General features: G+C 38.9%; 1 protein-coding gene across 1 annotated transcript in view; it reads left to right on the top strand.

The window, feature by feature from the left end:
- The window catches only part of LOC112971768 (amyloid-beta A4 protein-like), a gene marked incomplete at its 3' end in the record, with an annotated part of 111,469 nt that overhangs the window by 20,115 nt on the left and 63,648 nt on the right, over positions 1 to 27,706 (top strand). Inside the window, exon 2 of the mRNA XM_026077489.1 lies at positions 11,323 to 11,452. Within this exon, the coding sequence (XP_025933274.1) occupies positions 11,323 to 11,452 (130 nt within the window). The remainder of the gene's footprint in view (positions 1 to 11,322; positions 11,453 to 27,706) is intronic.

The following is a 27,706-nucleotide window of genomic DNA, read 5'->3' as shown; positions in this document are numbered from 1 at the left end:
AAAACAGAATTGAAAATAAAATAGAAAGCTTAGACTCCTTTTCCTTGTGTAAATGGTTGGTTTTGTTTTTTAATAAGAACAGTCCTCCTAAGGACTGTACCTGAAGAGCTGCTGCAGCTGATCCAARGCAACAGGTAACTGAGTCTTTATTACAGTTTCTTGGATGCTAGTACTTTAGCCAAAACAGTTTCATTTAAACATCCTCCTTGAGTTTTAGTTGTTTTGTACAGATCACTGTATCACACCATTTATTGATATGATTAAGAAGCTGCTGCCAGAAAAACATTCTACCTTACTGCCCTCCTGCGGACAAGTGCTGGGGGGGGGGGGTGGCAGCCCTAAAAAAAACAGGCCCAGGCTTGGGAGCTGTGTAGTGTCCCGCCTGGGTTTATGGGGTGGCATAGGGCTTCAGGCAACCCTTAAAATGGAGCAGGATGGATGAAATCTTGTCTTGTGCCTAAAGGAGGAGATTTCTTGGAAGTACTTGTGGCTGCCTGTTGTCCCCTCCTGGAAAGGCTGCTGTGACTCCTGTGGTGAGCAAAAGCAGTCCTTTTTCTCTGTATGTGATCATGTTACTTTGAGATAGAAATGTGTTGTTAATTTGATTAGATATTCTTCTGACTCTCTGTTCTAATACTTGGTCTTTCTCCTGCAGAAATTTGGTTTAAAAAACAAAATGAAAAAAGACTGTAATAGCTTCCGGTGGTGCTGTAGAGTAGCAGACAGAGGTAGACTCCTCACCTGCATACATTCTAGAGTAGGTCTGTGAATGGACTCACGGTGGCCTGACAAAGTGGACCTTGCTGTCTCTCTGTTGGTATGAATAACTGTTTCTGCGGATGGAGAAACAGAAGCGCTTGTTGCATTTAAACCATTAAGTGCTTAAGGTGGAAGGCAAGCAGTTTAGAAGAGACCATATGTTACAACCCTGTTTACTCTTGAGGTTTTGTAGTATGAGCAGCTGGATGCCCTCTGTAATTATGCAAGGGAGACTTTAGAGACCTTGTGTGGTAAACGGAGTTTGCCTGGCAGGGCTAAGACTTTTGGTTTGGTTTTCTTATTACATGCAAACGTATTTGTGTTATAAAATCAAGGACTTGAATGGCAGCGAGGGGAATGAGGTTGGCTACACGACCTTATTTCTGCTTCTGTATGCCTTTGCTTTCCCCTGTGTGCAGAGGAAAGCACTTAGTGGTCATGTGAGAAAGCCAGTGTGGGAGCATACAGTTAAGTCTGTGTTAATGCATGGAGTCCCATGTGTGAATTAATGTTGAGCAGGCTGCCTCAAGTCTGGCAGTTTTTTGAATGCTTTGAATGTTTTGGAATGCTTGAATGGTTACAGGATAAGTGGCAATCTTCCATGAAATTCCAGGTAAAAGTACATTAGGGATTTTTAAGAAAAGAGATCATGCACATGAGAATCTTCTTGCAGGAGAACCAACCCAACTGATCTATCAACTAAAAAAAGGTCATGTTTCTACCACTCTCAGTAACAAAAGCACCTGGAACACTATACTGGGATTTTATATATATCCTGCTCAGAGAGAGAAGCAGTGGATTCATGTTCTCATGACCAGGACTGGAACAGTTGAAACACCCTCCACCCACCCCACCCCCATCAGTGGATAATGCCTAGAAGGTTGATCATCTCCTCCCGCATGCTCTCCCCCCCCCCCTTCTTTTTCCTTTTCAAAAGGATAGGATCAGTAATGAAGGTTTCCTTAAGGAAACAACTTACAGGTATTAAAATACATGCTGACTTTGCATACTTGGGGGAAAAATGGAGAGGTTTTGAAGATGCTTAAGAGACAAGGATAGAACATTTGCCTCTCGGGATAAGAAGGAAAGGGCACAGGGTGAGCAGATGACTAGAAAATAGGAACTAACAGGACACCATGATAAGTGGATTGGTGAGGTGAGAGCTGGGATGAAAGGAGCCAGGATAATGGGTGAGCTCGATGGCAGGATACAGCTCTGTATGTAATAGAGAAGCAGCTGAGATGTTGGAAGGGAGGGGGAAGATTGTCAGATGGTCCTACAGAAATAGCTTTAAGAGCAGTGTATGAAACTCTTCTAGATGGGGTTGAGGTTTGACGCAGGTAGCTGGTGAGGGTGCAGCCCTTAAACTGAAAGAAGTTATGGATGAATACTAGGTGATGTGACTGAAGATAACAGGCATTATGTCTTCGTAAAGTTGTCCCCAGGGTTGGATTCAAAGAAATAATACTCTGACTAGCCAGGGAGACACTAACATTGGATGTGGTTTTGCTTTTAGGGATTGATTACCTCTTTCCCTTTAACTGGAGGGTTAAAAGGGTTCTTTATTTCCAAATAGCAGTTGGAAATCATTACAGCTTTCTGAAATGTTATGCTGATTAAGTTGCAGAGGCAGATACTCTTGGAGTTGCAGTGCAGGGACAGAGCTGTCTTCCCCCTCCCCCCCCCACCACCCCTTTGAGACTCTTTCTTGTCTGGGGCCTTTTGGTAACAGAGCTGTTCCTTCTTGTTCATCTTGTTCTTTCTCAAGTTGGCCCATGACCACCTGTGACCACAGTCGATTTGGAAGTGGACCAGTGCAGCTGGGTGCTGGGTTTATTCATTTTCCTGTCATAATTCTTGTGTAGCAAGTGAACCACTTGTATGGGTTATAGAGAATGGCATGAACCATTGAGTTACTAAATAGCCATTTAGTTTTGCTTCTGTGGTAGAAGCATCTGTGTGGCTGAGAAAGCTCGGAGAGCGCAATTGAGTTTGGTCAGGTATGACAGAGTGTAGTTGAGCCAGCAGAGACTTGGCAGAAAATTTAAGTCTTTAATGTTGATTTGCAGAAGTGTGCTGGACTGGGAAGGTGAAAATTCTTGTCCAGCTGGCTGATGGGGGCACTGCCTAGAGGAGAGCTACAAGTATGTCTTATGGAACATTTGCTGTGTAAACACGCAAATACCTTAGTATTTGCAGTGCTAAGTTGAGTGTAACTGTTTTGCTTTGACTCAGCAATGAGGAGATCCCTGTTCATATTTCATAACTCTTTCTGAGGATAGATTAAACCAAAGAACAGCACTTCTTCATGTGGTATTTCTTTGAGGAAATATAGAAAAGACTAGAATGTTATATGATTGTGAAATGAGCAAGCACGGCAATATATGGTTCATTTCTTGTGAAACACAACAGCTGCTATCTGCAGATTTTAGACCTCGGAACTCTCCAGAGTAGTCAACTTGAGCATGCATAGCATGGTCTTTGTGTCAGTGTGTTTAAAATCTTTCTAAAGCTTGTATGGCTTTTCTTCCCCTCCATGGTTGGCAATTCAGCATGGAGATTATGCCTGTGCTTGTAGCGCTCCCTTATCCATGTGAGATGACTGCAGAGCTCAGGTGCCTGAGCTCTGCTGTACTTTATGCTTACTGTAAATCTGGTTTCCCTTGGTAAGCCCACAGGCTAATCAAGAGTTATGGTTAGAGCAGATGAACAGAAAACAAAGTTCAAAAATAACTTGCGTGAAAAATTACTGAAGAAATATGAGCAAAAAATTAGATAGGTGGTTGGAGTGAGTAGGAGGATAAATGTAATAGATCCATAGTTGCATGTGTTAAGTGTGTGCAATTTCATGTGTGTCTCCCCCCTGCCTTTTTTCTTGTTTGTAAATAAGAAAGAATTTGAAGGGAAGGTCTTTCTACAAGAATTTCTGAAGCTGATGTTCTGTTTTTTTGGTGGAGGTTTTTAGCCTTTAAGTTATGTGACTATGCAGCAGAAAGTACAAAAATCCCTGACTTCTAAACTCTTGCTTCTCGAGTCCTCAGCCTGGGCTTAAATATTTTATCAATGAAGATACAGAAGTACCTTATACCAAGACTCCCTATAGTAATGCAGAAAAATAGTTGTAAAAAGCAGTAGTGAACTAGACTATTTTGACATGAGACGTGTAATACCTTGGATCTCTGTATAACTGTCTGTTTTTCCAGAAACAGATTACAAGGCTGAGAACAGGGTGTTTCATTCAGATTTGGCTGTGTTTGTGTAATTGCTGCCCATCTGATGCCACTGTTGTTGCAGCTGATGTCGGGCAGCTGGGACTCTGCAACATTGCCTCTTCAGAAGTCACACGCTGGAATGCCTGCAGAAATACTGTGCATGGACACACAAAAATAATTATCATATATTTCCTCTGTGTGGATATGCTGAATTGTTGAAAATGAGTGCAGTATGTCTGCTGGGTACTGCTGTTCAAGAATATATCTATCAAAATGCTGGAAACCAACTGATGATCTTTTAATCCTTTCTGTGGTATAAATTTGTAGCTTGCTTTCTGCCCTCAGAAGGATTTTTCTTAAGGTACACTCCAGAAAGGAATAGAAATAGTTTCAATCAAACTCTAATTTGTTAATCTGAAATTGAAGACTTCTTTTCGTAGTTGAAGCATTGTTTAGTCAACCTTCAGATATGCTCACTTGTCAGAAGGACATTTTCCATGAGCAATTTTAAGACTGTCTTTCTACATAGTGGGTATTAAATACGTGTTCTTTTGTGTTTATGGCAACTGCATGCAAGCTACTTGAAGTGATCAAAAATTTTATTTATTTGTTAAAAACGCAGAGGTAAATATTTATCTGTCTTATATCCATTATGTTTTTTAACATTAAAAACAGCCAACCAAACAAATTTTCTGATAACTTCAGTGAGCTGTTTTGAGTATTAATGTGGACATTATAAATATAGAACATTAAAAGTACAAATTTTTGCAGGGTTAGGTTGGAAGGAAACTTGTCCACAAACCAATCTTTTTTTTTTTCTTTTTTTTTCTTTTGGTCTGGCTGCAACCAAGCTGTGAGTATTTCAGTTTGAGTTATCTTCCACTTTTTTCAAGTGAATCAAAGTATTTGATTCAAATCATTACAGATATGATTGCTAAAAACACCTGAATRTTTTTGCTCTGTTTTTGACTATTTACAGCAGTGATTTCTATTTTTTTAATTTTTTTTAACTAGGTATATATTCCTTTCTAATTTTCCTATGGTCAGTCTTGTACTTATTTTTTAATATAGATACTGTCACTGGCTGCCTGAGGCAGATGTCAGACAGAATGCCAGTTCATAAATACCTATCGGATTTGGGGCAAATTAGTAGCAGTTCTTCAGTAGCATGTTTTAGAGACACTTTAGCATGGTGCAGTGAACTTTCAGAGAAACTGAGAAGTCTTTTTATCTTTTTTTTTCCTCTCTCTCTTTATGACAGTAGAGGATTAATAATTACGTTTAAATTCAAGTTGGCTTAGAAATCTTGCTGTGTCAGGTGCTGAAGCTTAGGGTGAAAGGCAGATCTAGAACCCAAATGTGTGGTCTAATTTAAACCAAGATATCATGAGTAGGCACAGCAAACAATTGAAAGATTAAGGAAAGAGAATAAAAGGAAATAATAGAAAAACATATCTACTTCTGACTGATGCAGCGTTTCATGGCAGTTAAACTAATACATGTCTCTGATTTGGAGCAGTTAGAATTCAAATTTATATGAGGTGCACTTCAGAGAAAGYTTCTAAGGTGTTTAAATAAAAATTGGCAATTAAGACATGTAAATTTTACATCTAATTTAAAAAAATATATTTTTGCCTCTTGCTAAGGTTCTCTGCTGTTTTACGTTATTAGGAAAGATGAATACCAATTCCTAGTTATGTTTTAAAACATTTAGTCTAGGTATCTAAGATGCACCTTTTTTCTTTTTTTACAGTTCATGTTAATGTGTAACACCACCCTTTATTTTACAAGTGTGTGTGCATGCACAAGTGCATGCATGAATGGAAACAGTTAAATGGAACACATAAATGGAACATTCTACATTCATGAAGTGACTTGTACCATTTGATACTGTAAAACTGAATTTTGCTCTCTTCCCTGTGATGGTTCTGCTTTTAGAATATACAGGAAAAGATGTTCAAGTTCAAGCAGAAATAATAAAAATGAGAGTACATAAAACTTTGCAATATCATCATAATATGTTATTGGAGTTACTGGTATAGATTTATTCTTATTTTAGCTGTATAACAAAAAATGCAGAAGTAGATTGAAATAACTCTGCTAAACTTTTAATCGTCATCATCTTAATCAAGGTTAACCTTCTAAACCTTTGGAAAATTTATTTGAACAATATGATAAAAGGAACAGTATTCTGAATGGGCAGAATTAATCTAGAAGATGAGGAGGGGGAAATGAATACTACCAAGAGAATAAATACTATGCTTTTGAATAGAAATGTCATTTATGACTATCTCGTATAATTATCCTTAATTATTCCTCCAAGTTGCACCAAGATGTACAGAATTCATTGTCTTCCGTCAAGCATAAATGACTCGGTAAAGAATTTTTTTCAGTCAATCCTTGATGTATTTTATTATGATTGCATAAATAGGATATCTCTTTTAGAGATTTGGTTGCAATTAGTACGATATGTGTCCAGAGTGATCATCTAATATTAGCAGGTGCCTAGCATAGTCTGTAGGATTTACTTGTTTCCAAGTCTCTCTGCAATGGGTCAACGGGAATATCCTTGTTAGGGAAAATTTTCCCATTTTAGCTGAGAAATTTCTGGTCGTGGCGAGGCTGCCACAGCCCTCCCCAAGTCACTGTCTTGGTTAAGCATCCCGCCGTCACCGTTGTCGCGTCTCAACTTCCAGCCACTGGCTCTTGCTGTAGATTTGTCTGACAAATTGGGGAGCTCACTGATTTTAAATTCCTGGAGACAGTCGTAACCCGCAGCCACGCTTGGCCATAGGCCTGTCTCCGTTCAGCTGAAGGGATTAGTCCCGGGGTCGAGCACGCCCGCCTTGCTGGATGTTGGCTCTCTTCAGCGCTCCTCGACTCTCCTTTGAACTCTCTCCAGCTTATGCAAGTCCTTCCAGATTGTTTCCACCACAGCTGGGTCCGGTATCCCAGCACTGGCTGTAGCGATGCTGAACGCGCAGTATCAGCCCAACACAGGGCTCGCCTTGCTGCACGCTCGCCAGCCCCGTTGGCCCTTTGGCCCACAGCGTGCCAGGGGCAGCTTGTGTTCGCTGATGGCCGCTGGCTGCTGCCCAAGTCAGTCCTTCCAGAAATAGACCCCATCTCACGTGAACAGCCAGTGCTCCCCATGCCTGAGAGACCTAGGAATAAATACATACAGGCAGACGTGCACATTGGCCATATTGAAATGCCTGTTGTCAGATTTTGCTCTGTCTGACAGGCATGACGGATTGCTGTGGTGGTGACGTGTCCGTTTCACTATTTTAATCTGTTCCTCTGCCTTCCAAATTTGTGTCATATTTTTCTGTTTCCTTCCAGATTTGTTTTAAAATAATATCCAACCTCCTGTTAGAGAGCACGTAGGTTACTGTAACGCTGTCATAATTGTATCATCATCATCATCACTTTTGTATGCCAAGCAGGTCAAAACGCCCTTTTCTCGTTTTCATTAAGAACATTTATATTTTAATTTTAAATCCAAGTATCATCAGGCTTTGTATTTATAAACTTAATTGCATGAAGAATGCATGGAGATGGCATTCAATTCCAAGTAGCCTGAGCACAGAGACTTTTTTGTTTTGTTTTTAAGGTCAATATATAAGGAAATTTGCAAATGAAAATTGAAGTAAATAATGGTCCAGCTATAAATTTTGGTCATAACTTAAAATTTTTAGATTATATAGAACTTTATTTCTTCCCAAATTTTAATACATATTAAATTGATTCCTGTGCAACAAGTTATCATGAAGTTGAAATTTTAGATTTCCTGTACTTTTCTAAAGCAACTCATTTTGACTATCGAGAAGGAAAAATGRCTCTTTGGGGACGCTATAAATAAATATGAATCTCATCTTTCTATGCCACTAAGTAGGTCCCACTTCAATTCAGAGCAAGTATCTTATGCAAGTCTAGTTAGAGGAACTTTTTTCAGTGTGTACACATTACTGGCATTAACCTATTGATAGTGAAATTCACAGCCTGTTTTCTTTTGTGAAGGGTGGACAAGCTCTTTGTGTGAGCTGTCAGAAGAAATTAAGAATTTAGTAACTGATGTAGAAACAGAAGAACAGACTTCTTTGTATTTCTGCTTTCCTGTGTACTTTTGACAAATTCTATTAACTACTTAAAGTTTGGTTCACTACCAACCAAGAATTTAAAAGGTGGTTTGGTGAAATAGTGAAACTAAAATAATATTTTCTTTTCAATCTTAATGTTTCAATAAGAGTCTGCAATAATAGTTCGCTCTTACTCATTAGAAATTCATCTCAGGAAAGCAACTAAGTATGTCTTTCGCTCCTGAATAAGAGTTCTGTTCTGAATTGTTTTCCTGTTGTGTATACATTCTTGTGAATGCATAAATTATTTTGAGGTTTTTCTCAATTTCTTTTTTGACATTCAGGTCAAACCATTTGAACACTTGTCAGTCATTTTCATTTCAGACATTTGCTTCCTCTGGGTGTGACAAGTGAGACTTACCTATTCTGCTGAGAATGTGTAAATGATATTGTGTGATATATCAAGTTTATGGTAACATCTGATATTATATAACCCCAGATTGTAACTGTTCAAATGTAATGTCTATGGGAGCATAAACTTGGAAGAATGCAGAGTGACTATGCTAAGCACAGTGTCTAAGGAAAATCAAATCTTTCTGTTGTATCTTGTGCGTTAGCTCTTGAGGCAACTACGGTGCCTTGCAGTGTAATATTTACCCAGCAGTTGAGGTGTGAAATTTCTCACCATGGTGGAATCCTAATCCGTTTTGGCGGTGCTGTAACAAGCATCAAGAGCATGAGCATGTGTGGACCTGTTTTGTGAAGCTGTGGGGACCCAAGGGAAAAGGTAATGAGATTGAAGAAGAAAGGGGAGCTTTCATTTAATTTGCAACCTTACTGTTTCAATCCAGAATTCAGTATTTCAAACATGGATGGAGCGGAGGAAACGGTGAATCCTTCTGGACTTGCTTTCTGCAAGTATTGCAAAAATGTTGGTATATTTGTAATATAGGTGGTGACCCATCAGCCCTGGTCAGCTGCTGCAGAGTAAACAAATGAACAGAGCAAAGCTATTATCTTCTGAATGTAGGAAAACCTTCATCCTGAGTTTTCAGTTCTGGTCTATGCACTTCCTCTAAGTGATCTGTATCTAGCTTGTTTGGTTAGCACAGAAGATGGCATCTGAAGCCTCTGTGCATACTTTTATGGTCCACTGTAATGAGTTGAGGTGCTGTCTAAACTGGCAAAAAAATTTTAGATGGCTTCTGTTTTTAAGTGCTTAAATGTAACAAGAAGTATCTGATTAAAAAAGGCAAGGTTGATGTTTAATGTCTTCAGCATAAGGTGCAGTTTTTAAGTGGAGTAAGTATTTCTTTCCCTAACTAGTCATTTCCTTAGCGTTGTTACTGTATCTGGCTTTGTTTCATGCATGTTAAACTGTTAATCAATATAGTTCGATTCTACAAATCTACTAGCTGCTGCTTGTCTTTTAATGAAAGTGAGTAATTCTTCCCTCATATTTCCAATAATGCTTTGATTACTTTCTGTTGTAACCACAGATGCGTGGACCAGGTCATATTCATTCAGAGATTACTGATCTCAAATCTTAAAAAGGCTGTACTGTTGTTCACTACTGTCTTTTTTTAAGTCTGAAACTTTTACTTGAGCTTTAGTTAAATAGCCTGCTTGCTGCTTTTTCACTACAATTGGATTTTAAACTTTTGGTCAGGTGAGTGCCGGGAGGGATTGGCACTGGGTTTCTGTTTGCTTGTGAGATATGTGGTTGAGACTAATCCTTTTCTCTCAGAGAAGGGGTAGAAAGGTTCTTCCAAGCACTGGTTTGGGACTCCTGGAATTCATCCAGTCTCAACCCAGCTTTCTTTAACTGGCTTTATATTCCTTTTCTGTAGGATGTTTTTGATCTATCTTCAGTTGCTTGCTTTTCCTCAGGGTTTGTTTCTATTTTTCTTTTCCTCTGATAGGTATGAGTAGACTAGCTTTCAGTTTACCTAAATCCTCAGATGTGACAATACTCAGAAATTGGTAAGGACTACTTGAGGAAAGGTAGAGGGAAGCTAGTCCATTTTAAGTTTGATCTTAGGAGCTAACTGATAAATCACCGATTTGAGCAGTCGGAGCCATAGGTTATGCTAGCAAGCAGCATGGTGCAAGGAGAGCTGGGAGCATGGAGTGAAGCAGCTGGTGCAGAGGACCCAGCAGCCACACTGTGTGGGTTTGCAGATTTTGCTTCTCATTAGCTCTAGCCTGGTCGTCTAGATTAAACATCCATTAGGGGATGGGAGGCTTTAGGTGTGCTCCTGGAGCACATCTTTCAGTTCAGTTTTATCCAAAGGAACCCAGTTCATGTGCTCTGAAACCACTCTGCTTTGTGAACTGAGACATAGTAAGAGGGAACGTACCCCTGGTTAAATTGAAATGCTAATGTAGATGCACTCACAGAAGATGGCTGGGAGGTGAGTCTGCAGAAAAGGTCAGTGTCTAAGAACAGTCCTCTGGCAAAAGAGAGCAGCCGGGCCATTACTGACAGCAAAAAAGGGGAGGTAAATATATATGGCACTGAGATGAGGGAGATAAAAAGCCAAATACGTAGGTTGATCAAATTGGCTGCCAATAAGTGAGTCATCCAGAGTGATGATGGTGTGGTTGTTAGCAAGTGTGGGGTTGTAGGAGTGTATTGCAGTATTAAGAGCAAACTGGATTTGATCTCAATTTGGGAAAGTCAGAAAGAAGGAAGCATTAGTGATGTAGATCTAAATACGAATAACTGGTTTAACAGACTATGCAGACTGCAGTGGGGAAGAACATGATGCTAGTTAACATGGTTAAGAGAAGCATAAAGGTATGCTATGAATTTTAGATGAATCAAGATTAGAACCAGTATAAAAAGTTTTGCAAGGAGAGTGATTCACTAGGCATGGAGCAGAGAGGGTATTTCAGCCAACCATGAAACACTCATTTAGGTGATCTTTAGCTTAAGAATATGAACTGGCCAAGTATTGGTATGTTCAGTTCAAGTGGAGTTAGTCAAGTGTGACTGTTTGAAAAAGACACGACAGCCAGCTGTTACCACCATCATACTCAGAGCTAACAGCTACATGTTTTTACTGATGTAAAAATGTATCAGCTTTTCAGGTAAGTGCAAATATTCATACCATGAAGTAAATAGATATATAATATGCAACAGAAGAAGGAAAAGATACGAAATTGAACATTGTTTTGAGATATCCGCATGACATACACATGTAACAATATTGAATGACTCGGAGAGCATGCCTGGGATAACATTGTTCTTATTTATATTTTAATGCTAGGTTTACCCTGAATTGCAAATCACCAATGTTGTCGAAGCCAACCAGCCAGTTACGATCCAAAACTGGTGCAAGAGGGGATGGAAGCAGTGTAATGGTCATCCTCACATTGTGGTTCCCTACAGGTGTCTGGGTGAGTGATACAGAGTGTTTGCATCTGGTTTTTTTTCTGCCCTTGGATTCCTCAGTCTCTTCTTGAAGGAAAAAAAAAAAATCTGCGTAACTGTCTCTTATATTTTTGTATGATTATTTTCTCTGAGATGGGTTTTGTCCAATTTGTTCATCCTTTGGAGCTACATCAACTCAACAGAAAATACTCCAGCTATTCCTGATACTATTTTCAAAGTGGTTGCAAACCAGGCTTGTGCTTACTCCCCACATTTTTGTCAATATCTGTCCTCTCTTCTCTTTCTCTATAGACGTACACATGTTCCCAATTTACAGTTCTTTGCTTATAAGCTATCCATCTTTTCCCTAGATACATACCATTTTTCTCATTACTGTTTTTATATCTAGTACTTGATCTTTTATTGTGAAAGCCAATGGGAACCTGCTTTTATTGGAAGCAAGCAAAAGCTAGATTTTAGTAATCCCCTGTTTCTTTCTGCAAGTTTTTTTGTAGCAGCAGCTTGCTATTCTCTCCTGTGGCCTTCATGCTTTGAATCAATTCACCAATTTAAAAGGGAGGTTTAATCCTTCAGTTTTCTGTTAACCTTTCCTTCTCTGTTAGCTTTTTGTCAGCATTTAGAAAATTGAGAATCATATTCCTTTGGTGTTGGCATTAACGTTCTAGGCACAATTTTTTCCTTGAGATTATTCCATGAATGGCTTAAGTATGTTATTTTTCCAGTATCATTTAAATTGTGTGATAAACTGGCTGCTTGACTTCATGGTTAAATGTAGCCACCAGTTGGAGTTTGCTGTTCTATTAAGCCAAGGCAGCTAAAATTGTATGTGGAAAGTAATTCAAGCCTACTGATCTTTGACCAGTTATTCCATGAATAATGCAAGAAATTCCAGAAAATTTGCTTTTTTTTCCTTTTTTTTTTTTTTAAAAGCATATTGTGCCTGATGCCCAGCACCAAGTGTGCTAACTTCATGAAAATARGACTGCTGAGTAAATAATGTGTGTGTTACCGCTAGGGTTAAAGTTAGCAAAACAACAGATGTGCAAAATACATACCTAGAGTTATCAGGGAAATGCTAATGTTCTGTCAGGTTTCTAGATACAAAGTATGCTTGTGTGGATACAAAATACACGTGTCTAGATCTCAGGTGTGTATTTGTTGATGCTACCACAGGTAAGAACAGCTACGTTATTCTGAGCATTAGTGTTGTTCAAGGAGTACCCAAATTCAAGACTACTTTTTTGGAACCCATCTAATTCTGAGTGTGCGAAAGCAAGCCCCTTATTGAGTGTTTTCCTAACCTCTACATAAGTTATGGTGATTACTCTTCTCTTCCACCAAATTTGTTAAATGTTTAAAAGGGGCATGCTCTTCTACCCACTTGTTGTTTCCTCTAGTTTTTCATAGTCAAGATAAAAATATCAGCTTGTAGCGTAGATATAGTTGTAGAGTAAGATAAGCAGCTTATTAGAGATAGGGCAGAACTGCAGACTCATCTAACTTCATCATAATATATTTGATAGAATTCCATGCGACTGCACTTACAGTAATTAGAGATGTGACGGAAGAAGTTCAGAGTAGTGGAGCTGTGAAAACTAATTTTTATTATTTATGGTACTGTCATCGTAACCAAAGCACTGAATTATGATCAGGGAACAGTTATGCTCAGGACTATATACTTACATAAGAAGGTTTCGTTATTGCCCTGGAGAACTTACAATCTAATTTAAGATAAAAGACAATGTCATCACAAGAGCAAATGAATATAAATTGGCCATGAATAAATTTAATCTGGAAATTGTAAGGAAGTGTCTGCAAGAATAAGGAGCTCTAACAGTCTTCTAGTAAAAGGAATATGGATAAGAAGCCCAGTAATTTAGCAGGAGATTCATAATTTATTAACAGGACTGCGTACAGCTCCTGTGCAGGAGTGAGGGACTGGAGTTGGGTATTTAAGGCATCTCTCCTGAGTTGTTGTTTTGAATGAAAGATTACCTAGAATTACATGTTTGCTGTCTCAGGTAGCAAGCTAGTCTTTGCTTACTGGAGGCAAAATTTTTGAAGGTATTTAAGCCCCTCATTCCCATTAACACTTTGTTTTTAGCTCCTCTATTGTATTTTAAAATCCCCTCACGTATGCTACTTTTTGCCTGGTTTCCTGATAACTGAAGTTTATGTATTTGTGTCTGCCTGCCTGCCTGCGTTTAGGTGTGTTTGTCTATCCTGCCCTTCAACTTTTGACCCTGACTAAAGTAAAAGTAATAGAAACAAAAGCATTAAAAGATGATGGTGTTCTCAAGAGCTTATTGGAGGAAGAGGGGCCATGTTAGTACTTCCATTGAAGGAAGAATGGCAAACTTGACCATTATCTGTCATTTCTCCCCCAACCAGCCCTTCAATTTTTGTGTGTGGTCCCACAGAGGTTGAAGTACTGCTGCCTTTCTTCCGGTGAAAGGGCATTAGAGGGTGAGACTGGGAAATCTGATCATTTTTCTGTGCATGTGGGGGGAGGGGCTGTGGACAGAAGTACAGCCTATGGGGAAGCCAGGCTTGCTTAGTCCTCAACAGCTTGGTTTTGGTCTATTGTTAGCAGTCAAATTGAGTGTTACAATTTTAAACAGTTCTACACAAGCACTATTTGTTTGACTGTCCTTTCCATCCTTTTTTTAGGAACAGCCCCCTGAAATTTTAGTAGCGCGAGACCAGTGAAGTCATATAGATGCATTTTTGAAACTCTGGAATGTGATACGCTGCTCCCACTTGAAGGGATTCAACTCACAGGTTTTAATGCTGATACAAGTTCTGTTTTAGGAGCTGCACAACAAGGATTTAGTTGCAGGCTCTGCTTGTGCCTTTCCACTACACTTGATGTGGTAGCTGCTGATGAGCAATTTTGGAAGTGTGGCTCTGGCAGAACTGATTCTGTAGTAATCTTAATGCAAGTAGATCCTTGATGCAGACCACCATTAAATCCAGTATACTGGTAAGAATCAAGATGGAACAAGAAAGTTTGCCAGTGGGCAGCTGATTGAGTCTGTGCGAATCTTTTTATACCTTTTGTGGTAGAAGCTTTCAAGGTTCGTGCTGAGATCTATTCTTACAGAGAGTGTTTTGAAGTTCTGCATCAATAACCAGTTTGTAGGCTTATAGGTTTTATTTTGGTGTGAGAATCCCTTTCACTATATTGAGTCGGCTTATAGTTTCTCCCATTTTGACATTCATGTTCCGCAGAGGTGATAAACACTGAGTGACAGAAATATGTCTGCTGTCAGGCCAGAGCATCTTCACAGTCCGTTGTACATCCCAGTCCTTAGCCAAGGCCTTCTGAGAAGTGAAGAGAGCATATTGTTGTAGCACTTGGCTGTTGCCTTAGTTTCTCTCTTACAGACCTCTCTGGCAGTTAATGCAGGCTGTTTGTAGCAATATAATTTAGTAATATTGATCTGATTTATTAGATTACATGGTTTCATATTTCCTTTTCTTGATTGGATGCAGCTAAAGCATGTAAACAATAAATTATTTAAATAAGGCTAAATTAAAGCACCTGATTTGAAAAAGCCACGTGTTTATGCAATAACTGCTTAAATATACCCCAGAAAATATTTCAACTAAACCCAAAGAAGAAAAGCATTCTCAGTTTTGTTCACTTTTGTAAGTAAAGTTTGAATTTGTTTCTGCATGCAGGGCTTGGCAATGTTCTTAAAACTGCAAGCTTTGCAAAAACTGTTCTCATACAATAAATCTGGTTTACCAATACATCTCCTGCATATTTGCATCAACACAGGCCATTACTGTACAGTTTCAGTTTTCTGAGGAGGGGAAACTTTTTAGGAAAAGAAAATTGTCAGGTGAATCTTTGTTACCTTTTTGGACACACTGAACACATTTGTCTTTTAACAGGATTTCTATTTTTATCTTCACTTGTCTAGAAAATGACATGTCTCAGTGTGTACTTCTTGTGGCTCCAAGCTCTGTTAGCCACCTCATGACAGAAATAGGGATTTAGTTCTTTTGAAAAATGATGTGGCTACTGCTGTCCGTATTTTTTTTTTTTTTTAAGTAGTGTAGGAATTAAAAGGTTAAATTGTGCTGTTTGAGGGAGAAGTGTGCTACTTGACTAGTGGAGGCACAAATGTGTGTTGGTGCTCAGGCAAAGGCAGTGAGCAGTGGGATTTGCTGGCCCAGGAATGAGGATCAGCAGTGCTGCCTTGGCATAAACTCCTGGTGTGCGTGCTGGCATCCTTGCACCTGCAGCACGCAAAAATCATACACTTTTAAGACCAGAGCGTTCCAAAACAGTGATGTAAGCTTGCTGTGTGGCAAGGCTGCAGGATTTCATTAAGCAGTGCCAAGAAGCCTGCAATTTCTGATTCAGTTTATAAAAACTGTCCTAGAAAAATACCCTGGCTGCAATTCTGGCCTTATTAAAGCTAGAGGAAGAACTTCCCACTGGCTGCAGTAGGAAGGCAGGATTTCTGCCTGGCTCTTCTCTGTATTGGGAGAATATGGACATTGGGCAATTTTGGTTTGCTTTTTCTTCTCCTCACATCCCACATGAGGAAAAGCAGCTGTCAAATTTGTATAACATGGGCTGTGAAACAAGGTAACCGGCCCTTTTTTCCAGGTTTTCTGTGGGGGCAAGTATCCTTGTCCAAGCAATGTGGTGGTTTTAAATCCTCAGAAATACATGCGGCTATACTTTACTGAATAGATGGCATTTCATTTACTATTGATGAGCTATACCCTCGCATAGCTGCTCATTATACACTGTAGCCTTGGAGAGAATGGAGAAGCTAAATTATACACGCGCTTGTGGATTGATCTGTGGGCATGGCAGACGAACAACTGTGAGGTAGGGTAGAGGGGAATTATCAGAACATTGAGTAACTGTGCTATGCAAAACGCTTACTTGCATACTCACGTGTGACTCTGTTTTGTTATCCCCTTTAATGTGCGCTGTTAAACACTATATTCAGACAGCGTTTGAAGGATCTAGATGTACTGGAATATGATTATATATGTAGCTTCTGTCAGTCAAAATTTGATTACTTATCAATTGTCCATAACAAATGGATTAGGTTATATGACAAGTATTTTTTGCTGTTCAGTTACATAATGAAAAGCCTGCTTCTGTTTTTGATGTAAAAAAAAAAAAATCTTTGAAAATATTTATTAACTTGTCATGCTTTATTACTGTAACAGCTTGTAAAGTAACTACGTGTTGATGTCAGAAGAAGAGGCTTACTGAAGTTTTGATACATGTCTAGCCAATTACAGCAAAGAAAACACAGGTTATGCCTGGAATAAATCATTTAAATATAGGTGCACATAATTGACAGTTCTTACGGTTCATCTGGTAATCTACTTGCATTTTCAGTTGTGGGGTTTTTTTATTATACAAGTATATAAACTGGGCGTGTTTACGTCTGATACATGGTGTGGTACTTGCTGTTCTTTTCTCTCAGCTCACTGTCTAGCATACCTATTTCTACTTGCAACTTCAAAGCTTTCCTTCCAGATATTTTAGAAGGACTTTCCACTGGGTATTCCATGCAGTGCCTAGTCAATTGAATGGCATTAAATAATTGTCTCAGAATTTTCCTGTCCCTGCTATTTTAGCTACCCGCCTCCAAATTGCTTCAGTCTCCRCTCAGCCACAGGAATGATGCAGACAAGCCTCATACCACCCTGTTTTCCTTAAATAAAAAATGCACCGAATTTCAGCCTACACAACTACATCATGTCTAATTTTTCAGGATCTCAGGAGAGGATCTCAGAAAAGACTGACGGTCTGAATTGCTTAGTGAGGATACCGAGGGTAAAGAAATCCTAGGTGCAACGAAGGGCACAACTCCTCAGAAGTACTGCAATGAGAGAAATCCTTCCATCCCACTTCTTTGCTCCCTAATGCACAATATTCCTGCCCGCTACTGGTGTCTTTGGTACGGTGCTGGCAGGCGGATTAGAAAGCCCTGCCTGCATGGGCTAGGCACATTCTTTGTGAAACAGCAAGCACTACGGGGATAGCGAGGTGTCCCAATTTCAGTGGGCAAAGCCCTGGCTCCGGCCACCTCTCCCAGGTGCCCTGTGGTGCCCATCGCTGCTCAGCCTGTCCCTTCAGTGTCTCAGTCCAAAAGCCTATCGCACTGGCACGCTGCTGACACACCTCAGCACTGTGCGGGCACCTGGGATTTCCTGCTATTTCTGTGTCCTTGCTGCTGAACTAATTGCAGCAAGCTTTCAGGGCCTCAATTCATCAAGCAAGTTCTTAAATGTGCTTCTGTTCCGCAGTGTAATTAAGGATGTGCCCTGACATACTTTACTGAATAGAGATGGTTTTCCGTATATACCTGAGCTCTGTTGGTCTGAATTTCATGGTTGGCTTCTGCAATAAAGAAAAAAAATGACTGTTAAACATCAGCTGGCTTACTGATTGTTTTTACAAACAGTAATGAATTTATATTTTTATTATAATTTCAAGTAGCCTTAGTGTTTCATGGCTTGTAACTCTGTCCTTGCCAGTGGTTTCTTCCCAGAGCAGGACTGTATAAACAGTTAATTTGGCATCTGGCACACTTAATGGGACAAAAATCTCTAGCTAAAGGAAGAAGTGGAGAGTAGGCAGAGAAATCCTGAATGAGCTCGCCCACCAGGAGAAGCAACATTTCCTCAGTCAGTCACGGATCTGTTTCTGGAGGTTTCTACCTCCTCGCTTGTGCCAAACATTGATTCAACGGTTTGTTTAGCCAAGTTCTTAGCATAAGGCACAGAAACTTTGAAGTAAAGGGATATAGCAAAATTCCTGCAAGTTTACTGCAAATTTACTCTTAAAACGGTTAAAAAAAAAAAAAAAAGGCTTATAAGTAAATATTGAAAATAAGTGTTTTCTGCTTGTCTCTCAAATGCAAAAAGGAAAATAGAACAAGTGATATATATATTCCTCAAAAAACAGTTTCCAGGAAGCAGCCATTGGTATGTGAAAGCCTCATTAATGACTATCTGTTCAAGACAGCATTATAAATTGTAATAAATTGTAAATTGTAAATTGTTAAAAAACAAAAAAAGGTGCACAGGTTGTTCAAAAATATGTAAGAGCTTGAAAAGATAATTAGGCTTTCTGCTTGAAGGACCAATCCGAGCTGGACTAAATTCTTTGTTTCTTGTAACACTGACCAGGCTATCCGAATGTGTTAGGCATTCCTACTTTTTCTGTGGTACTCTTATGTAAAAGCAGTTAACCACAAAAAGTATTGCCAAAAAATAATAGTAAGGTTAAAAAGCTAAGAGCTCAAAAATTAGGAAATGCAAAAATTAAGGTTGCCTCTGTGTGACCATAATTTGACCCCTTTCTGTGCATGCCTTACTAAAGAGACTTTAATTGCACGGTGATGCACCCTTACCTCCTGCCATATTGTGTGCAGAGAGCAGGCACTGCTCACTTAAAGAGCTTCTATTTGATGTTTTGTTCTAAACTCCTGTGTGTCCCAATGCCTTATTTACTACTCACCATTCAAATTCTGCCAGAAGACGAAACTGATTTTCATCATAGAATTTTCTCTAATCTTACCTGAGTACTTTAGAGATATAGTTTAGTTTCATAAAGATCACAAGGTAAGGACTATAGGGATGATAAAATTAGGTGTATTTTATAGTTGGAAGGCTGAAGAAGATGGGCTTCAGAAACAAAAGTATCCACTAATAGTTGGGCTCTGAATAATAAAGTGCTTAAAACTCTGTGTATGCATGCACACATATAAGAATTCCTTATGGACTGTATCCATGTATTTGATATACATGTACAATATACATTGATATACATCAATCTGTGAATGATGTGTGAAGCTACAACATAAGTTTCACACCCCAGTTGTTGTATACCCCCAGCTTTTAGAACAGACAAAGCAAGAATTCTTCATCCAAGGATTTCTGTTGTGCCACAGAGCTGATTTATCCGTTCATTTTTGGTGTTTCCTGTAATATGTAGCACTTGATTTTGCAATGGAAAAGTTCTGATTAAAGTATATTTGCCTAGTCTTTTAGGAAGGAAGGATGGGGAGGGGGGGGAGAAAGGAAGTGTGCATCCTACCACATGTCATTAAATTGATTTACATGTGAAGCATCATCCCACAGATTTCTACCACATAACTGAAAGCGGGGATAGGATCCCATTGTAATATGGTCTGGTCTCAGAGGAGGATAGAGTGTTGCCAGCAGATTCAGTGCAGTAGTTAACTGTAAAGGAAGAGTCACTGATGGAAGTCATTGGTTATTTCTAAAAGGTTCTGAGTAAGATCCGAGGAACTGCATTTCAGTAAGGCTGCTTTTTTGGGCTTTTATTTATTTATTATTTTTAGTGCTAAAAATTAGAGTTACTGGGCTTGCCCCTAACTGTGATATTGGGAAGAGTCATTACAGCTTCTGTAACAAGAAATTGCCTCTCAGTTCTTTTAGAGTTTTTTAAAGGAGTAGATAGGCAAATGAGTAATGTATCTACTTGATTTTTCAAAAGTAATTTGTCAATGTCCATTACATAGAGGCTATTAAAGAAATTAATCTACTGTGGAATAGGAGAGAGAATTCTTACATGGATAAATAAGAAAAAAAAATCGTCCATCCTCAAGGTGGAGAAAAGTCACCAGTAGAATTCCATGAGGATCAGTTCTTGTGTCTGTGACATTCAAAATACCCTCTTTCAGATCATTCACCAGTAAGTAGTGAGGTGACCCATTTGCTGAGGATGCTAAGTTATTCAGGGTAGAACAAATAAAGACAAGCTATGAAGAATTTCAGAAGGACCTCGTGATACTGATCGACTGGAGGTAAAATGGAAGATGAAAATCAGTGATTTCAAGGTGATGTACATGGAAGTACAAAACAAATGAATCTTAATTTGGTGGATATGGTGACACACTATGAGTAACCTCTAGCTATTCAGGAATGAGACCTTGGGTTTTAATAGATACCTCTGTGAAAACATGGGCTTATTAGTACCAAAAAAAACACCGTTTTCAGGATTATTAGGAAAGGAATGGGGAATGAGACATAAAATATGATTATACCACTGTGTCAGTCGTGGATTTACCTGCATTTTTGAATACTGTGTGCTGTTCTTGTCTACTRCTTAAGAAGTATATCATAGAAATTGAGTTGAAAGAGTGACTGATTACTTAAAGTATGACATGGCTCCCATACAAGAAATGACACGCTAGATTAGAACTTTTCATCTTTGAAAAGAGATGACTGGAGGCTATAACAGTGGTCTGTTAAATTATGCATAGCATGGAGAGGATGAGTGAGGAATGGTCATTCACCCTGTCTTCCAAGATGACAGCTAGGGATATCAAATGAAAGTAGCAGGTTTCAGGCTGCAGACAAACAGCATGCAGGCGCACAACTGTATGTGATCATGCAGTTGTATGTTGTATTGCAGAGTGTGTATCTGAGCTCCTGATCTCTCTGCCACAGAATGTTGTGGATGCTAAAAGGCTGCACAGGTTCAAAAACTAACTGGACAATTCACCACAGAATAATCCATCAGGTGTTAGGGCTGCCCAGTCCTGCTTTTCTCACCTGGTCTCTTGCTCAACTCGAGGATTTCCAGTCTCTCTCCTTTCTATGGCTAACCAGGCTCTACTCTGTCTTTCCTACTGCCAGTCCACTTAAGTTTCCTTGCCTAGGCATTGCTGTTTCTCATCTCTCCTTTCCTTCTGGGTAATAATCTTCCTCACTCGGCATCTCTCCCCTCCCCTCAACGCTGCTTATTCCTCTTCATCTTGGCATCTGTTATGCAGCCAGTCCGACTTCTGTCTGCTTCCCAGCTCTTCATCAGCTGTGTCACTCATCTCCTATCATTTCACATCTCACTCGATGTTACCTGAGCCAGCCAAATAGAAAGAGACCTTTTGATGCTTCCTGGGGGCTCTGTGATTAGTGTTTTAACACAAAGGCAAGGAAGCACTTAACCAAAAAAAAAAAAAAAAAAAAATCCTTCTGTCACAGCAAAAGCATGCTTTGTGTTGTGAGTGGTAAGCTTTTTGTGCACCTCTGTTAGTGCTTCAGCATATGTAAAGAAAGGTATAATTGCTTCACCTTAACTGTTGTTTTATAATGTCTTCTCTTTCAACAAATTGCAATAAAAATTGCTTTATTTAAAGCGTTCTGGAGTATGGCAGTTACAGGCACAGTCTGAGTGTTTCTGATGTTGCATCATTTATGCTGGAGAAAGATGTTGTTGCTCTGTTTGTCAGATGACCAAACTACTGCTGTCAGATGTTCTTCTTGATACCTAGTTAAATAAAGATGTCTTTATCTTGTGTAATAAGTGATTGTTGGTGTCCTCTTCGATGGCCTCTAATGAATGTTTTATCTGGGGTTTAATTTCTCTTTTTCAGTGAAAAATGGAGGTTTATGATTCTTGTGTTTTATTACAGCTTTAGTCAATTTTACTTTTTAAAAAATTTTAAATCATTAAGATCAGATACTCTTTTGTTTTTCCCTCTCTCTGCTGTTTCTGTCCTATATGTGGCTTACAACAATGGTTGAGCTGAAATTTTCTGTAGTCTTTATTTGAAGAGCATTATCTTGCAGTCATGATGAAAGAACATCTTTTTGTTTTATTGTTTGTAAGTGCTGGCATCATTCTTCTTTAGTGTATGAAATCTTACATGATAATTGAGTAAAACAAAGCAAGTCAGAATAATAATGTTTCAGTTTTTGAAATCCAAAGAAAAAAGCCATAGTAGTAGGTAGACCTTTGAGAAGGAGCCTCTTGGTTAGGAGTGAGTGCTATTGAAACTGTGTTTCCAAAGTCTTGTGGGGAGAGCTGGTTAGACTTTTGACAAGCTTTTTAGAACACCTGTTTCGTGACTAAAGGTATGCTATCCTCTATCCCGCATACACAGGAAACAGTCAACGAAGCTTCATTTGGCCATTATTTTGTGCAGAAGCAAATGGAGGGCTGCTTTGGCAGTGCTGGGGTGGATGTCTTGTTTATCGTCATTGAGTTACATCTGCAACTGCTTCTGAAGCCCTCTTGGGTCCAGAAACAGCTGAACCAACTCTCACTGCACAAACTTAAATTAGTAATCCTTCCAGGATATAAGCAGACTCTGGGCAAGAACTGTATTGCAGTTTTTGGAGGCCTATGTCATGTATATTTTTTCTTTTTTTTTTCTTTTTTTTTTCTGTGCCCATATAATTAAGAGTTGGCTGTGAATTTAAGTTCCCATTACTTTGAATTTAAGCTCTAACGTGGTTTCCAGATTTGGTATTTCTCTATGTCACAACACTTTTACCAAGGCACTCCAATTACTTTTCATGAAAAATGTGTTTTTTTTAAAATAACAGATTAAGAACCATTTTACTATGCTAACTGTAGTAACAAAATAAAAAACAATTATATATTATAACCAACACTGTATGTACTGTTTTTTTCATTGTCAGAGTGCTAGTATGAATTAATCTTCATATTTGCCTTTTTAATTTAGACAGGGGCAAAAAATGGGTTTAATGACTAAATAGGAGAGAAGTGGCTTTCTGTGAAAGATATTTTGTCCTTCGTTAATACACTTCAGATCTTTTTCATAAATATGCCCTTACATTCTCATTTTTAGTGGATAATCTGTCTTTTAGGGAAAGCTGGCTTCCAAGAGCTCATCTGTAACCTTGGAAAAAGGGGTTGCAAAAATGACCTCTAAGTACTGGAAGTCGCTCAGGTCTAGTGGATGTTCATTCATCGGATCTTGTCGCTGACAGCCTCAGGAAGAAGGGGAGGTATGGCGTTGTATCGGAAGTGCTTATCCCAAGCAGCATTCCCATGAAACGGCATGTGGGAATTAAACAGTTGCAGGGCTATGTCCACAGCTGTGCTAGGATGATACCAGCCATTTTCCCACTGAACTGATCACTGTGCTCGGAGTTTGTCCCTAGAGAAAAAGTTACAGCACTTCATGGTTGTGTAAACATCTGAAATCTTTGCGGGATGAACATGTTGACATTTGAAGGTCAAATGTGCTTCAACTCTTCTAGTCCCTTACCCACAATTGCAGGCATCTTTATCATGCAAGAAGACATTCCCTTTGGGTTCTTTACTCTTTCACATGAAAGCTCGTACTCACAGTTGGTGCTTAAAAAATACTGTGCAGCAGGAAATACTTTGTTTTCAAATGTAGCTTTTTATTTTCTTGCAGTAAATTTCTGCAATGGAAAATACAAATTGAGAAAGGTTGTACGTGATTCATAAGAATGAAGCATCCATTAACAATCCAGGAATTCAGGTTTTATTGAATCCTTGCACATACTAGATTCTATCTGAAATGTGAGGAAGGAAGATATTTTTAGTATGCTTGCCACAGGATGAGTGGCAACAAAGAACCAAGAACCTTCTCATGACATTTCATTTTTCTTTTCAGTAGAACTGCCCAAATTCTCCCAATTATGATTTTCGATGACTTTCATATTTAAAAAAAAAAAAAAAGAAAAAAACAAGTTTGCTTCTCTTCAAGCTCTTCAAATTTGGACACGTTTTGTCAAAAGCCCCAAAAAACTGAGAGCTGAGTGGACTGGAACAAGCAGCCCTCCTTCCTTCCTTCTTTCAAAAGAAGCTGAACAGTAAGCAGTATTTTGACTGTATTTGAGGTTTTGTGCTTATTAAGTCTGTTCACAGGTGGAGGGTGAGACAGGTAAATTAAAGAGCTGCAACTTCAGTAAGAAACCCCTGGATGTTGTGGTCCTGGGCGGCCTGCTCTAGGTGACATGCTTGAGCAGGGGGCTGAAGCAGATGATCTCCAACCCCAGCCATTCTGTGGTTCAGAGGATGTACCTACCCTTTTCCTGTCTTACATTGAATTTGCTTCAGTGACGGGTGAACCAGGTTGCAACTGAAACCTGTAGTAGGTCCCTATTCTCCTTCCCATAGACCTTAGAATTTGTGCTGATTTTCAGAACCTCTGTGTCTGTCTCTCCTTGATGGGAGAGTCGAGAGAAGGGAGGGAGCATAGGACCTGGGAGGGCCAAAAGCAGCTCAGGGCCAGGGGCCCCCAGTGGCTGCAGTGGGGAGGGGGAGAGCTAGCCAGGCCGGCCCAAAGGGGCAGTCTGGCCTGTGAACACAGGGGATGTAATTAGTTACTGTGGTTTGTTGCTCCTGGAGTCATGACAGCTGTAGGAGGAAGATTACAGTACTGAGCCGTGGGAGTGCTGTGATGTTCGCTTCCTGCAGCAAGTTTGCAGCAAGCCTGTGTTTGACTGCAAAGATGGGTGGGGATTCTGTTTGTTTTAACCCATGTTTGCATGCTGTTGCTTCGTGAGATTTCCGCTGGTTTTATTTAAAAGGTGCTGGGCTCTGCTTTTCTCTGCTTGTATCTTCACTGGGTTAATAATGAAGAAACATGCTTGTGTAGAGGAGTTAAGAGTAGTAGTTAATGGCATTTAAAAATTTGTGTCCACAAAGTAGTTATGAATGACCAGGTTGATTTTGAACTTTTAAACTTTATCTATTCATGCCGTACATAATACCACCAGCAGCCTGCTTGTTAACTAAACAAAGCTGACTAATAGCTTTCATACCTCTTCATTAGCTTGAAAAATTGCTACTGATTTACAGTATAGTACAACATATCTTTCTTAGTGGTTTCATCTGCATTGAATGTATGAGTAGTAGTGTGTTTTGGTTTGGCTATGGATTTAACCTTTATTCAAAAATGCTGGACTTTCTAACTGACCTGATGTATAATAGTAGTTTATATATGTGTGTGTGTGTGTGTGTTCAGGATCATGTGGAAACTTTTCTTAATGGTCACTAAGGGAACTTAAAYGTGAATTTTTTCCAGTTAAATATGTGAACTGGGGGCTAATATGAAGTAATTCAATTTTAGTAGAACATAAGAATATATGTAAAAAAGAATGATAGCCTTAACCTGTTCTACTTAACCTGCTAAAGTTTTGTTGCTTTTTTCACACAAGGTTTCTTCTGTGTACCTAAAAATGCAAAGTTGATAGGTAAGAGTTCTAGTTTAGTTCTGTACACAATCTGATGGACTTTGGCTGTTAAATATGGTTCCTAATTGCTCATTTTGAAATACTAAAGGAAAGATAGCAAAACCATGTGCTAGGGATAATGATTGAGGGTCATGATTATTGGAAATTATTTACCTTCTGCATTTAATGTCTTCTATCTAGTGAGCACTGTCAATAAGTTCTTGATGTGTAAAATATTTAAAATACCCCATTTTTATTAGATCATTGTAAGTAGGTCAATATAAAATTGAATCATAACAACTTATTATCAAAATTAATTTTGATAACATGAATTAATTTTGGTTTTTGTAGTAATGCCAGCTTCTGCTTTTTTCTGCAGAAGGTACTCAGGTGAATACATGAACAGTGTCTGTTCTTAGGAGGTCTAATCCTGTGTGCTCTGAAGGAAACTTGTTTTCATTTTAGTTTTTCCCTTAACTGTTCTTTATGTAATTGCTCTTATATTTGATGTGTTTTCATACCTTTTTATTATAGTTTAGCCTAGGGTGTAATTTTTGCATATCGGCTTTTTTGTCAAGTCATTCTCTTCTTCTCTTTGCTGTTCTTAATCTGTTACAGAATTATTGATTATTTCAGATTAGCTTCCTGTGACTGCAACTATTTGTTACCAGTCCATTGAACAGAGATTGCAAACTCTTTGGGGAAAAGGACTGTCATCTTATGTTTTTTCGTGGTACTTAACACCGGAGCATCCTGCCCTATGACCGAAATGTCTGTATCTCACCTTACAGAACAAATACATGCACATAAGTCTACATCCAGAGCTTTTTCCTTTCACCTGTTTTCTGGGATTTGTTTATTCAGTCTTTGTGATGGGCAAACTCCTTCCCTTTGTGTATCCTGTTTTGTTTGTTTTGTTTTATTTTGTTTTTAGAACAACCTTCAGGGAGAATTCCTTCTGTCAGGGCAATCCAATCCCTCAAGTTCTGCAGTTGACCTCAACTTCTGCTCCCTGTATGCTAGACAGATTTTATTACTTCCATTTCATAAACTTACTATTTAAAAGATTTTTCTTTGTGTAGATTTTTCTAAGCTTGGATTGAATCATGCAGTTTTTCTATAGTCTGGGAAAATATGAAGCCTTTTGGGCAAGGCTTCTGTTTTGCGATTCCTGTGCTACCATAAGGAGGCCAATAGCCGTCTCTGAATACTTTGTGAAGGCAGGCTTGGAGCAAGTATTCCGACTCTGATGGATCTGGGTTAGTATTTCCACTGCCTGTCCTCCAGCCTTCTTCTTGCAGCTGATCTCTGGTCAGCTAAGATCAGCTGTCAAACAGTTCTGCGAAATGTGAGCTGAGTCAAATAAATAACCCCCAAATTACCTTGCAATAAGAGGTGCTTAAACAGCCAGATCTCTGATCTTGCTGATACCATGGTCACAGGGGTGATAATGGTGGCATGAGAGCAGGCTGGGAGAGCAGGCTGCACCAGCTGAGGAAGGGGGGAGCATGGAGCCACCCTTTTGGGGGGGGAAACTGACCTAGGTTGACTCAAGCCAATCATGAAAAGGTTTTTTTGTTTTTATTTTTTGTTATTTTTGTTTTTTTTAAAGCAAGCTCCCATACTCATCAATGGCCCATGAAATTTTTGGCCAATTTGGGTGGGGGGGGAGGGAGGGTGTTATACTTTTAAATCCTGGATTGACTTTGAAAATAGAAAGCATGGCATGTGTAAATCACTGTCATCATTGAATTCTCATTATAGAACACTGATGTTATAAAGCTTTCATGTTTCTTTTACTATTTCAGCTTTTGGGAAAAAATCAAACTTCAGTTAAGTTACAGTATAAACTTCCCCTCTACATGCCCTTTTGCTCTGTTTTTTCAATCATAAACATTTTGATGTGTCAGTTTTGTTCCCAGTTAATGTGGGAAATGAGATTTTTAGATTAAAGCCTGACTGAGTCTGACTCTTAACAATTTTTCTGTAGCCTCCCCTGCCCTTGTTAGTACTTTTGTTCTCCTTTATTATATAATAATGCCCCCACTCCCCACCCCTCATTTTTGGCATGTAATAAAAGAGTGATAATGAGGTCTCATATACCTCTTTTTTTTTTTGTTAAACTATGTAATATGATAGGCAGGTGTAAAGTTTTATTTCAATTTTCAGTTATGTAACTACCCTTATAATTTAAAATGTCTCCTATGTCAAGGTGCTTCAAGAGTAACTTTTAAATTATAATAAAAATGGGATATGTAGTTTAAAATTAAATTCTAATATCACTT

Source organism: Apteryx rowi, unplaced genomic scaffold (genome assembly GCF_003343035.1).
Source record: "Apteryx rowi isolate R43461 unplaced genomic scaffold, aptRow1 scaffold_455, whole genome shotgun sequence".
Lineage (NCBI taxonomy): Eukaryota > Metazoa > Chordata > Aves > Apterygiformes > Apterygidae > Apteryx > Apteryx rowi.
The sequence above is the reverse complement of the archived record's forward strand: the minus strand, read 5'-3'. Positions and strand labels throughout refer to the sequence as shown.